Source organism: Drosophila novamexicana, unplaced genomic scaffold, assembly GCF_003285875.2.
Source record: "Drosophila novamexicana strain 15010-1031.04,08,12 unplaced genomic scaffold, DnovRS2.1 tig00000121-arrow-pilon, whole genome shotgun sequence".
Taxonomy (NCBI): Eukaryota; Metazoa; Arthropoda; class Insecta; order Diptera; family Drosophilidae; genus Drosophila; species Drosophila novamexicana.
Genome location: NW_020824773.1, coordinates 2,112,858 through 2,126,014, shown reverse-complemented (window position 1 = coordinate 2,126,014; position 13,157 = coordinate 2,112,858). Strand labels below are relative to the sequence as shown.

Here is a 13,157-nt window from a genome sequence, read left to right as displayed (position 1 = left end):
TGTTATCGCCAGCAGCCACAGCTCAGCCAGCTGCAGACACGGACATGTTGTCAACGGCAACAACAGCAGCTCGCTTCAAAGAAAGGAGACGACATCCAAAGGATGCCTGACAGTTGTTTATCCTGTATTACTCGAATATGAATCTCTATACTGTAAGGTTTTCAATTTATCTTTAACTTACATGCGCATAACTTGGTCTTTTTGGAAATTTTAATTTTTTCTATTTTCTAAAATAATGTCCAGTACTTAGAAAATGCTATAAACTATTATTATTTTCTTGTTATTAATTTATTCACTATAACAATCGAAAAAGATTTGTTTACGAAGTGTACTCTAGATTGACACATTTTCACTGACGATGCAATGCTTCTAAGCATAAATAAAAATGTTAAGTTAACCTTACCTAAATATATATTATTTATTAATATTTTAATTAAAAGTATTTTATTATTTTTTCTGCCCGACATATTTGCAAACAGGGTATGTGCACGTTGTGCAAATTTGTTTAGTTGCCGACCTGAAGCTAGCTATAATATTTTTAATTGGGCTTAAAATCGGCATGTCTCGGCCCATCGCTTGTGAGTATACCCTATTGGAAATGTATTATTGACGATTAAGACAATAAGGGCCGCTTGGCGTCTGTTGCTTGGCCTTTGTATTGTCTTTGGCTTCAATTGGGTAAATTGCATTAACATTAAAAACGTGAAACTTGAACGAGAATTTTAATTAAAATCCTGGCAACTAGCGATGTCTGGCTAATGCGGGGTTTGCCTCGGCGCCTTGGTCTGTGTCTGGCATAAAAATATTCATCATAAGTGGCAGCCAGCAGCGGTGGCAGCGCCCACCAGCAGCAGCAACAACAGCCGCCAGCTGCTCACAGAGTCCCACTCCCAGTCCCAATCCCAGTCGCAGTCGCTGTCGACGTTGGCAGCGACGCGGACAGCAATTGTGCCATTTCAATCGACATCTGTTACTGATTTCAAAGAAACTTTTGTTGACAACACAAACAAATGCCAAACACGGCAGCAACTGTGCGAGAGAGAGAAAGAGAGAGAGAGAGAGAGAGGTGGAATAGAGAGTGAGATGGTGATGGAAGAGGGAGAGGAGGAGCAGTGTATGTTGTCGCCTGGGGGCCAATGGGGCAAGGTACAAACGTTTGACGCTTGCCTGCGCACGACTCCAGCCACAACGCCCAGTGCGGGACTCACGTGTGCCCGTGCCCGCTAACAGTCACCCCCTTGAGCCACAAAAGTGCCACACAGCTGACGTTCACGTTATCAGCAAGCAAAGCGCTTGCTCTCTCTCTCACTCTCTCCCACGTGTATATGCATGTGTGTGTGCCGTGTGCGTGTGTTTTTGTTTTTGCCGGCTACAAACAAAGTTGACTGAGGTTGCCTGCATTTGAAGGCTGTGCAGCAGCAGCAGTGAATAACATGTGCGTGCCCCGCGCGTGTGTATGGGTGTATGTGTGTGTTTTTGGCGGCGCCATTGTCGATAATAACGATTTGACGGGGCTGGGCTGGGCGGGCATGCGTAGGGGCAAGGTTCAAACATGGGCGCAGTTAGAGCGCAAGTTGCCGTTGCCATTGCTGTTGCCGCTTTTGTGCGCGTAACATGTGTCAATTACAGGCGCACACACACACACAGAGACACACATACACGCTCGCATCCAAACTAACTGCTCACACACACCGACACGTGTAAGGCTTCTCTCGCTCACCGTCTATAACTCAAAAAGCTGCCAAAAAGTGTGCGCACATTTTTTATACGCGCCGCCTGAAAGTATGCACATATATTTTTTATATGTTTGCCTGCCGGCATTTGACAGCTACGCCCCGACGACGTCGACGCCGACTGCGCAGCTGCCACTGTGACTGCTGGCGACCGGCTTTATGTTAATTTATTTTGGCATCGACATTTTTTTGTGCGGCAAATTGTTTTTTCTTTTGCCTTTGTATTTTGGCTATGGGGCAAATGTGTTTAATTAAAAATAGGAATATTTTGTTTTCTGAACTCGCGTTAGCATTGCGTTAATTTGCGCTAACAGCGTCAATAAATATGTTATTAAGAGCTCGAGATAAATAAATTAGTTTAAGGAATTATCTCGAGGGTTATCTAGCAATTTAATATATAACTCGTGCAACATGGTTTATCCTTGGGAGTGCTGTATGTTAAAAAATATCACCAATTAATTTTTCTTATCAGGGCTGTAACTTCTTTGGTAGTTTTGGCAAATTGTTTTGGCAAATTATGAATTCTAGATTTTTTACGTTCAACAATTTCATTCTAACCCTTTTCCGTTCATTAATTTTTTAATCTTTCTTGGAGCCAAACAACAAGAAATATTCAAAACTCTCAAAGTTCTTGACTGCCAATTGATGAGGTTTGTTCTGACCCTGTCAGGCCTCGATATATTTATTATTTTTATAATATTATTACATTATTTCATTTTTTTTAGAGGCCTGCAAAAAAACTAGAATTTAAATTATATTTGTTGTATATTATTATTTTATTATATTATATCATTGTCATGAACCAGAATAAATACTATACAAATATTGCGAGTATTTTTTAAAGGTATCTGACATAAAGTATGCAATAATTTTCTGGACTAAAATACTGCTATGCAAAAAAGTAATATATATAACCTTAGACTTATTTCAATTATAATTATATTATAATTTTTCGGATGGATGAATTTTGAAATTTCTTAATAATATTTTAAATTACTTAAATTTTTTTTATACAACAGCTATTTAAATAATGTTTGGAATTTTTAAATTATTATAGTGTTATAGTTATAGTTATTGTATTGTAGTATTATTTATAATATGAATGTATTGTAGTTAATCTTAATAATAATACAAAAAATTTAATTGAAATTTAAATTATTCATTTACCAGATGAAAACAAATCAGAAATATTCTCTTCTTTACTTTGAACCGAACCAGTTTTCTGTGCAGAGAGGATCTCTAAATATTTCAAATACTCTCTCGGCGGTGTGTTACGCTCCCGCTCGATGCGCAATATTCTCAGCCAGCTGGTTTTACTGGCTGGTAAATAAATAGAACCGGCAACGCGATGGGGCCGCTCAGAAATCACTCAGTTGTTGTTAGTTGTTGCTGTCGATTAGAACGTTTCGTTGTTTCGTTCGCTGTGCGTGTTGTTGTGTTTGTTGCTGTTGCTGTTGCTGAGACGAGTATTGCGCAAAAAGTATGTCAATTGATGTATCATGCGATAACAAGAAGAACTTGAAAAATTAGAGGCCTGAGCGCTGCATTTGCCAGGCCAGAGTTAAAAAGTGAATTGGCCGCTTGATTGACAGCCGTCGGGCTGAATATGTGCAGCAATGCCAACAAATCGATGCCAAAGTCAGTGTCAGGCCCACGTAATCGACAATCAGTTATTTACATACAAGCCACAAACGAGCCAAGTCAACCAAATCTCAGTTGTTAGCCAAGTTAGCCAAGTGAGCCAAGTGGCGGAGTGCGTGTGTAGAACCGTTTAATGTCTTGTGTGTTGCATACGAAATAAGTCAAGGTCCCGGGTTCCTAGCATAGATGCCAAGACACACACACACAGTTGCATTTACAAACATGTCCATTATAAAAAAAAAAAGAAAAAAAGAAAAACACATTCATATTTATATACGACGCGCATGTTAAGCGGCACAGCGCACTGTGGTATGAGAGTCTAAATAAATGAGTGACATTTTCAATGGATTCGACAGAGCATGGAAGATGATTATAAACTTTTGGAAACAAATTTCTGCACACTATCTGTTGATATCTATATTTATATATTGTTTTGTATATTGTGTAAATATTATTTAAATTTTAATATGTATTTTAGTTTTATTAGGCTATTTTAATATTTACAAGTTAGAAACATGTTTATTTTAATAATATCAGTAAGCTAGGCTATAAACTTATAAGTATGCGTATCTGTAGAATCAAGGCTCGTATGAACTAAATTCAATTCATATCTTATTCAATTTCATATCATATTCAATAAGTTCAGTTAAACTGATGACAAGATATGTTACCTTTTTTGTTTTCAAATATATAATAAATTGCAAAAACTCTTTAATTAGTTATTTAGGTAAGAAATAGTTTTATATTTAATTTTGTATTATATATGTATATATTAGTATTATATATTAGATTATTTATATAATTATATATTATTTTAATCCATAACAATCTTAATTATTTATGACACAGATTAGAAACTTTAAGTTTATAAACATATAACATTTTTCATTTAGAAAATTATATATATAGATTAAAAGCTACACACTCAAATGAATTTCGGACCCACTGTGCAGTATCTGCCACACATATATGGCATCTCCGCAGTAGCAATGAACTTTGTCAGGCGCCTGTTGCTTTTACCGTTGTCTCATTCTGTTGTTGTTCTTGTTATTATTGTTGTTGTCACTTGATAGCACTTAACCCTTGTGTATAACGAATTTGAATTAATGTTGACCTTGTTTATAATTCGCTGCTATATATACAAGTCCATTAATATTTAATCGATTTGCTGCATTATTCATTTACCAACTTAGTAAGAAAGCTTGTTTTAATATATGATTAAATATAATCTCTCTATTGTACGAACACCTACCTATACCCATTGCACCTTTGTTAAGTCATTGTTCAACGTTATCAAAAATCACATATGTATTCACAGCTGTTTTTTTCCTATTTTGTATAGTATTCTGTTTTGTTTTTGTTTGATAAGCACTTTAAGCGTAAGGCCAGACTGCGTCTGCGACTGCGGTATCAGCTGTTTGGCCCGGGGCTGGTTCAGAATATTATGAAGTTGGGCCTATCGCTAAGTGCTCTCGGCTAGATTAACGCCAATGCGCGTACTGTTTATTGCACGCAAAATTTTCCATAATACAACTAAAGTTAATTAGCCCCAATTGATTTGGAGTGTTACAAAAAGCCGAGCACCTATTAGCAATATTGTACTTGGTTTATAGATCACGATCTAGATTGTCAACGTGCCGACGGGCAATACACCTTAATAAAAGAATTGTATAAAATCTTTAATCTCTTCTTAAAAGTAATTTCATCAAAGCAAACACTCTTTGACCAATTGTTGCTAGTTTGATGGCAAATCGATGATACCTTCTGCAAGAGTATACAAAATCACGTTCATTGGAAATGGTTTGTCAATGAACAGTTGTTATTCAATTATGTTTGGTTTCTGAGTCTAGCAATTCACTAGAGATCAATTGAAAAATAAATATCACTTGCGTCATGCGAATATAAAAACTAGAATTCATGTGCAAATGAGAAAACTGTAATACCACACACATGCTCGGGGCTTGCGAGAGAGTCAATAGTTACCTAGTTGGTCGTGGTAGTTAATTAAAGAAACCATGTAATATAATATTATTAACGATCAGAATCGTGACTGGAAATAAAAAGGGTTCAACTAATGTCACACATTTATAATAATGCTCTACATTAATTGTTCTTGTTTAAAAAAACACGGACTAAACTAAGTAATGAAAAGTTATGGAACATTAATGTCTATATAGAAATTAATTCATGTTCCGCAAGAGAGTTTTAGATACTGCTTTCATAGAGAAATTAAACTATATTAAGATGTTATTCTAAAATAGAAAAGACTTAACAAATATTAAATGTTAAAGTTACACCAAAATCCAGTACAAATATATTCTCATTTAGTTATTGAATAAGTTAAACATTTCATATAATGAATTTGATATCGATGCAAGTGTGTTATTACACTTAAAAAAATTTAATATTATAAATTTACTGGGGCATTTATTTTCATCTAAGAACTTATTTATATTTATGCACTTATTATTATATATATTTAGTTTACTTGTATCTTAATTCCCTCATATGTGAGCTTCACTTTAGTCCATATAACATTTCACACCTAGACTACATACACTTTACAACAGGCTCAGTTTGATTAACTTAACACTGGCCCCGTCATTGTAAACCGCACCCAGAAATCTGTGGGCCTTTCTATGGCAGTGCCTAAACGATTTTAGTTACTCATAATGTTGATAGTACGCATGGGTTCCACATTTCTGTAATGCTTGGCGCTGAAAACAATATCAGGGCGGGCTGATAAGAAATTGGTTGGATACATGTGTGTGTGTATTTTACGGGGGGGTTACTCAGTCAGTGTCAGTCGGGCGTTGCAAGAGGGAGAACGTCTGTCAGAACGATATCGAGTTAGATTTCATAAAGCTGCCAGTTCGTATATTTATGTACACATATATAATAATGAAATATTTATTTAAAAGTGAGCGAGTGTAAGCCGCATCGAGATCTGAAGGAGGACGAGAAGGCAATGGAGATACTGCTGGAGCTCAATCTTAAACAGAAGCTGGCCACCCGGCTCGGCATCCTGCTGGTGGGCAGTATCATCTTTGGCCTCTTCTGCTACGATAGCGCCTTGGCCAGCCTAACACTTGGCGCCCTCTTGGCCCTCATGCTGCGTAATCCCACAAATGTCTTTGCGCTGGTTATGACCTGTCACAGGGATATCATGTGAGTAGTCAGCAAATATTTATAGAAAATTATTAAATGGAAAATCAAACTTATAGAATACTGCAAAATGATCGATTACCCATTTAGATAAGTCTCCATAGTCTAATTAAACTTAGTACAGCTATTTCGAGGCAGTCAGATAATGTGTGAAGTCGCTCGGATTAGATTAGAGTATCATATGCCATTGTGTAGCATATAAATATATATTTAGCTTACAATTCTATTGCTCGAATGTTGCTCAATGTTAACATGTGAATGAGGTGAATAAGCTGAGCGGATCATCATATTGTATAAACCAGAAGAACATATAAAATGAGTTCAGTGAGGAAAACCATTACGACCTTTTAGTTTTCATATCTAGGTAAGATGTAAACATTAGAAAAATATTGGTTTGTATCGGTAAACGACAAAAGATCTATTATTAAAAAGGATTATGTGGTAGGTGCAGATAGAATAAATACGTGGAGTAAAAATTTAAGTAATCCGCTGATATATTTATCTTCGTATTTTTCTATTTAGCTATTTTTACCCAGTTTTGGAATATTTTCTAGGACAGAACTAGATTCAGCTCCTTTCCCTAATTGTGTATAAACAGATAGATATAGTCAGAACATGTAAATGCCATATTGGGCCTTAATAAATATTCTTGGGACTTACCCAAATCGTAGATTTGATATTCTTAGTTTTGTCCAAATTGACGTTTATGATATTATCCATATCTGTTATTTGCACAGCTCCGTAAAAATACTATTTATGTAGTTTGATACTGAGCCCCCGTTGCTTAATGTAGAAGATTTTTTTAAGGTACGATTAGTTGACTTTTGAGGTAAACATTATGTAGAAGATACAAATGTTTTTGAGACAAACATTACGAATAATATGATCCTTCTCAGTGCTTTGTAGATGAGCTGTCTGTGTGTTCCCGTCATTTAGGCATTGTAAAAACAGGAATGCAGGTTCGATATATATGGAAGGGTTGTCTAGGCGAAGACCACAGTTGCAAGTGCTATTTCAAATATATGCAGATATGCAGATAAATACCTTCGTCTGATCCCGTTTAAGCCTCCTTATTTAGAGGTTTGGTATATTTTTCTAATGAGATTATTTTTCATTTATTTTGCAGCGCCCTTCATCGTTTTGTTGCCCTCAACTTGTATCTTCTGCGCAAGGATCGCAAAGGCTGCACCGTAGCGCATTGCTTTGAGGAGCAGGCGCGGCGGCAGCCGGAAAAGATCTGCTTCATAATGGACGAGCGTCGTCTGAGCTTTGCGCAGGCGCTGCGGCTCAGCCAGCAGGTGGCGGGCTACTTCCAGCAGCGCGGCCTGCAGCGCGGCGACTGCGTGGCGCTGCTGATGGAGACACGAGTGGAGTACACCTGCATCTGGCTGGGTCTGAGCCAGCTGGGCGTCATAACGGCGCTGATAAACTCCCATCTGCGCGGTGACTCGCTGCTGCACTGCATCCGTGTGGCCAAGGCCTGCGCCCTGATTGTGGGCAGCGAGCTGAGCGATGTGCTCCAGACGCTGCCGCCACTTGAGCTCTCCATCTATCAGTATACGGACGTGGATCAGCACGAGCTGCTGCCAGGTGCCATCGAGCTGACCAGCGCTCTGGCCGCACAGGCACCGCTGCCGCTGAGCCGCAACCCGCCGAGCAACGCCCGGGATAAGCTGCTGTATGTTTATACCTCCGGCACCACTGGCCTGCCCAAGGCGGCGGTCATCACAAATCTGAGGTTTCTGTTCATGTCCGCGGGCGCCTTCTATATGCTGCGACTGAATCGCGATGATGTGATTTATAATCCTCTGCCGCTCTACCACACGGCTGGAGGCATTGTGGGCGTGGGCAACGCCTTGCTTAATGGCTGCACAGTGGTGTTGCGCAAGAAGTTCTCCGCCTCGAATTTCTGGAGCGACTGCTGCCAGTACGACTGCACCGTGGCACAGTATATTGGTGAGCTGTGTCGCTATCTACTTGCCACGCCCTACAAACACGCCCCACAGCAGCCGCTGCATCAGCTGCGGCTGATGTACGGCAACGGGCTGAGGCCGCAGATCTGGACGCAGTTCGTCTCGCGCTTCGGCATACCGCACATTGGCGAAATCTATGGCGCCACCGAGGGTAATTCCAATCTGATCAACATCACGAATCGCATTGGCGCCATTGGCTTTGTGCCAGTCTTCGGTCGCAGCCTCTATCCCGTCCAGATACTGCGCTGCGACGAGCTCACGGGTGAGCCGCTGCGCAACGCAAAGGGCCACTGCATGCGCTGCGCTCCCGGCGAGGTGGGCCTTCTGGTGGGTAAGGTGGATGCGCGGCGTGCTGTCAGCGCTTTCCATGGATACGCGGACAAGGCGGCTTCCGAGCAGAAGCTGCTGCGCAATGTCTACACCAAGGGCGACTGCTACTTCAACTCGGGCGATATGGTCGTCTGTGATATCTTGGGCTATTTCTACTTTAAGGATCGCACCGGCGACACCTTCCGCTGGCGCGGCGAAAACGTTGCTACCCAAGAGGTGGAGGCCATCATCACCAACTGCATTGGACTCAGCGACTGCGTCGTCTACGGCGTGCAGGTAAGTCAAAATAAACTAAAACTAAAGAGAAATGTCACTTAAAAATAAACAGACTGATCAAAAGCATTTTGATGTGCCTGAGGAATGCAGAGCAAAGAAAAGTGTGCATCAGGTGACATTTTGGGAAATGCTTAGAACTTCGACACCCTTCCCTGTAAAATAGTAATTCGCATAAACGTATTTTTCATTACAATTACAACAAATTTACTTAAAAAACTCAACTAAGTGAATTTTAAATTTATTTAAATTTATCATCACTTACATAGTTACTTTTGCTGTGATATTTCAGCATGTATTTCAGCTATGCAGTTGAATCTTTTGTTGCTCATAATCCATATAAATCCATATAAACTTGCACATATACAGAGCTCAAATATGCTCAACTAACTTCTATTTACGAATCGTTTCCCGTTGCAGATACCTCACGTGGAGGGCAAGGCTGGCATGGCGGCCATTGTGGATCCCACACAAAAGGTGGACATGGATTATCTGTCCATTGTGATACGCGGCAGTTTGCCGCCATACGCGCGACCCCTGTTCATCCGGCTGCTGGACGAGATACCGCGCACGGCCACCTTTAAGCTAAAGAAACGCGAGCTGGCGCTGGAGGGCTATAATCTGGAGGTGGTAAAGGATCCCATATACTATCTGAATCGCGATGGGGTCTATCGACAGCTCAGCGGGGAGCAGTACGCGTCACTGCAGGCGGGCACTGCGGGTCTCTGAGAGAATCTGAAAGGAATGCCGGTTCGCTCACTTAGACTTAAGTTAGCTTGTATATATACACACACATATACACACACGCACACACTCCAAAAACACACACAGACGTACAGTTACTTCCAAATGTATTTTAACACTTAAAAGAAACGACTGATGAAACTTTAGCCAAAGCCGAGCGCGTTTCATTCCCATAACTTGCCCATAAAAATGGCAGCTGAACCGATAATGGCCGCCAATACATTTCCGCTGGCTGCTGCCACGCAGCATAAAGGGGTACGCAGCATAAAGGAGCAGCGCCCAGCAGCAGCAACAGCAGCAGCACACAAGACAGCGCCGGCCAAGATATATCGAAAGTGTTAAATCCCCAAGATTAAGTTCTCGCTCATTGGCAGCTGCTGTGGCCGTTTGGCTGTTGCTGCTGTTGCTGCTACAGTTGCAACATTAACGCCATTTCCGTTCGCTAGCGGCAGCTGCGACGCAGCAACAACAACAACAACAACAACAGCAGCAGCAGCAGCAGCAGCAGCGACAACAACGACAGCAAAGCCAACAACGTTTGCCGTCCTCTAAGATAAACGATGTGCAAAATCCATACAAACAACAACAAAGCAGCTGCAGTCGGAGTTGCTGTTGTTCTTGTTGTTGCAAGTTGGAGTTGCAACCGCAAGCAGCGCTACCAAAGTCGCTGCCACCAATATCGATGGCGAAAAAGTTGTGGCAGGCAATCATAAAAAACGAAGAAATACCAACAAAGCCGCTGCTTCCATGAAATTGGTTGCCAGTCGTGGGCCAAAATGGCTGCATACACAACGTGCTGACGAGGGGCATGCTCGTTGCAGAGTGTGCAGGGGCAGAGCTTAAGTTCAGAATTCTCATAAAAAGTATAGATGCACTATATCATAGCCTGGTGCTCCTATTGGAATCTTGTTCGCAGCTTGTTGCATTTAAAAAGCAAATATTTTCTTAGGAAATACATGTATTTATATTATCAGAAATAATATCGATGTCAGGTATCAGACTTATTACTCATATCTGAAGCTTAGAAGAGTTGGAACATCAAACACTTTAATTTGTATTAACCAAACTACTTTATTTGATTCAAGATCAAATGGAAATTAGCAATTAGCTAGTATCCTATATTTGCTGCGACTTTAGGTTGACCTCACTTACCATATTTTTTTTAATTTTATTAGAAACTCATTTCCAACTTTGTTGCTCTGTGTAAACTCTTCTCTTACCGCAGCTAACTCAGCACTCATGATGCTATCAATTACCCTATCAACAATCCGCGAATGTGCCACACACACACACAACGCCGAACTTCCTTGCAACAACAACAAACTTATTGCCACCAATGTGAGCATCAAAAATGCGCATAAAGTTGCATTGGCAGTCAGCGCGGGCGGGGGGTGGGCTGGAAGCAAACGGTGCAGCTGCCACTGCCACCAAACGCGACGGGTGCGAGTTTTGTCACCAACGTGGCACGGCGTTTGCACCAGCCCTTCCCCCATGGCGCATGCTTCATCAGCTGGTTGCATCGTCGCCGTCATAAACAAAATGGCAGTTGCTGCCGGGCAGCGCGCATGCATAGCTAATATCAATAAAAACAACAACAATAGCAGTAACAGCCGTTGCAGCTGATGTTGTTGTTGCAACATCGCGTGCCTCGCGCGTTTAAGAAGAAAAATTAAAAAATTTTCAATAATTTTTCGAAATGTTCGACGACTTTGCCGCCATCGCGTGCCTCCCCATCTTCCCCCACCCTCTCTATCCGTTTCTCCTTTAACCACGCTTTCTTGCCATTTCTTTCGCTCATTTTGGGCGCTCCGCGTTGGCGGATGGCGGATGGCGGCTGGCGGGTGGCGCCACAGCTGCCATTGGAATTTCAAAGCTATTAAAACGCTGCCAGGCGAGCAACGACCAAACGGGCTCCATGTTCCTGTTGCTATTTCGCGTTGAAATTTTACTTGTTGCCTCCCAACAAAGAAGGGCTACACTGACTATTTCATTGAGTTGGTAACACTTTCAAACGAAGGTTATATTTAAAATATAATTTATATTTATATATCCTTGGATCCTTGGAAAAGACTTTAAGCCCGAAACTTCACCCACCGAATCTATGACCCTCATTTATACCAAGGTCCATGATATGGATTTTGCGAAAACTGAAATTCGGTTCATACGAATTTTCTAAAGGATCTTTACCAATGAGCTTTGAATCTTGGCTCTTTTAATCTTCAAGCCGCATTTATCATCCAAGCGGCGTAGATTTTACGAAAAGTGTGAAACGCAAATCAGATGAATTTTCACAAGGATCTTTCAAAATCATGTTGAAGCCAATCGGATGGTGAACAAAAAATATTCAACGTTATTTCGCGACTTTTCAGTTTCCTTGCCCTTACGGCTTGGGCTGCGCATTAATCACCAATCAATCCTGACTGACCGACTGATTGACTGACTATATAAAGTCGAAAGGGTATGCAAACTTCAATTTATCGATGTTTTCTTTAATTTCCGTGCAGTTGTTGCTGCTTTTGACTGGTTGCTTGTATGCATTTGGGCTTAAAGGTTTTGCTTGCTTTTGTTTTTATGTGCCACACAGGCGCCGCTTTGCCCTTTGCCCTTTCACTGCCGCTGCCGCTGCTGCTGCTGCTGCTGCTGCTGTTGCTGGCGACTGTTCGGTTGCTTTGTCGGTTCGTGCTAATTACATTGCACCTGTACGTGACGTTTGATGTTGCCCTGTCCGAGCCTCGACTGCCGAATGCCGACTACTGCCTGTCGACTGTCGACTGTCGCCAGTGTTTGTTGTTGGTTTTTGCTTAGTTTGTGGGCGTGGCGGGGGATAAGGGGTGCTGAAGCTCTGCTTTGGATGCAGCTGCAGCAGCAGTCGCCCAGCAAAAATTAATTAAAAGCCAACGTGCGGCAATGCAATTAAATTCGATTTGGCTCAGGCATCGAAGTTGTGACGTCGACGTCGACGTCGACGGCGATGGCGATGGCGACGGCGACGGCGACGCTGACTGCGAGTCGAGCTCAGCTGGGCGGCTGTTGTTGACATCATTTAATACAACAATACAGCAAAATTATATTCCACACAAATACAAATACACATCAGAAAGTTCATACAATGCAACTGCCTCAGTGTGCTGCCCCAACGCCCTCTCGCCCTTTGCCAGCCTTTGTTTTGTTTGTTTTTGTGTTTTTATTGTAAGCTTTCGCATACGTTGGCAGCTGTTGGCTGATCTGCCTATTTGCTTTCGATGTATGTGTGCCACATGTGTGTGTATGTGTGTGTTTGAAATGGCTGACTGGCTGC

The 13,157-nt window shown here is 41.4% G+C and overlaps 1 protein-coding gene across 1 annotated transcript; it reads left to right on the top strand.

Moving 5' to 3' along the window:
* Nucleotides 1–3,130: 3,130 nt before the first annotated feature.
* On the top strand, nt 3,131–9,996 carry LOC115757954 (long-chain fatty acid transport protein 4). The gene is made up of 4 exons (XM_030698429.1): nt 3,131–3,213; nt 6,296–6,542; nt 7,666–9,118; nt 9,536–9,996. Coding segments are annotated over exons 1-4 (2,010 nt in total). The 5' UTR covers nt 3,131–3,212; the 3' UTR covers nt 9,845–9,996.
* Nucleotides 9,997–13,157: the final 3,161 nt, after the last annotated feature.

Excerpts from the sequence above, each read along its gene's own strand:
- LOC115757954 (XM_030698429.1), top strand. Across the intron at positions 6,543-7,665 it reads ACCTGTCACAGGGATATCAT|CGCCCTTCATCGTTTTGTTG; the intron begins GTGAGTAGTCAG and ends TTTATTTTGCAG. Across the intron at positions 9,119-9,535 it reads GCGTCGTCTACGGCGTGCAG|ATACCTCACGTGGAGGGCAA; the intron begins GTAAGTCAAAAT and ends TTCCCGTTGCAG.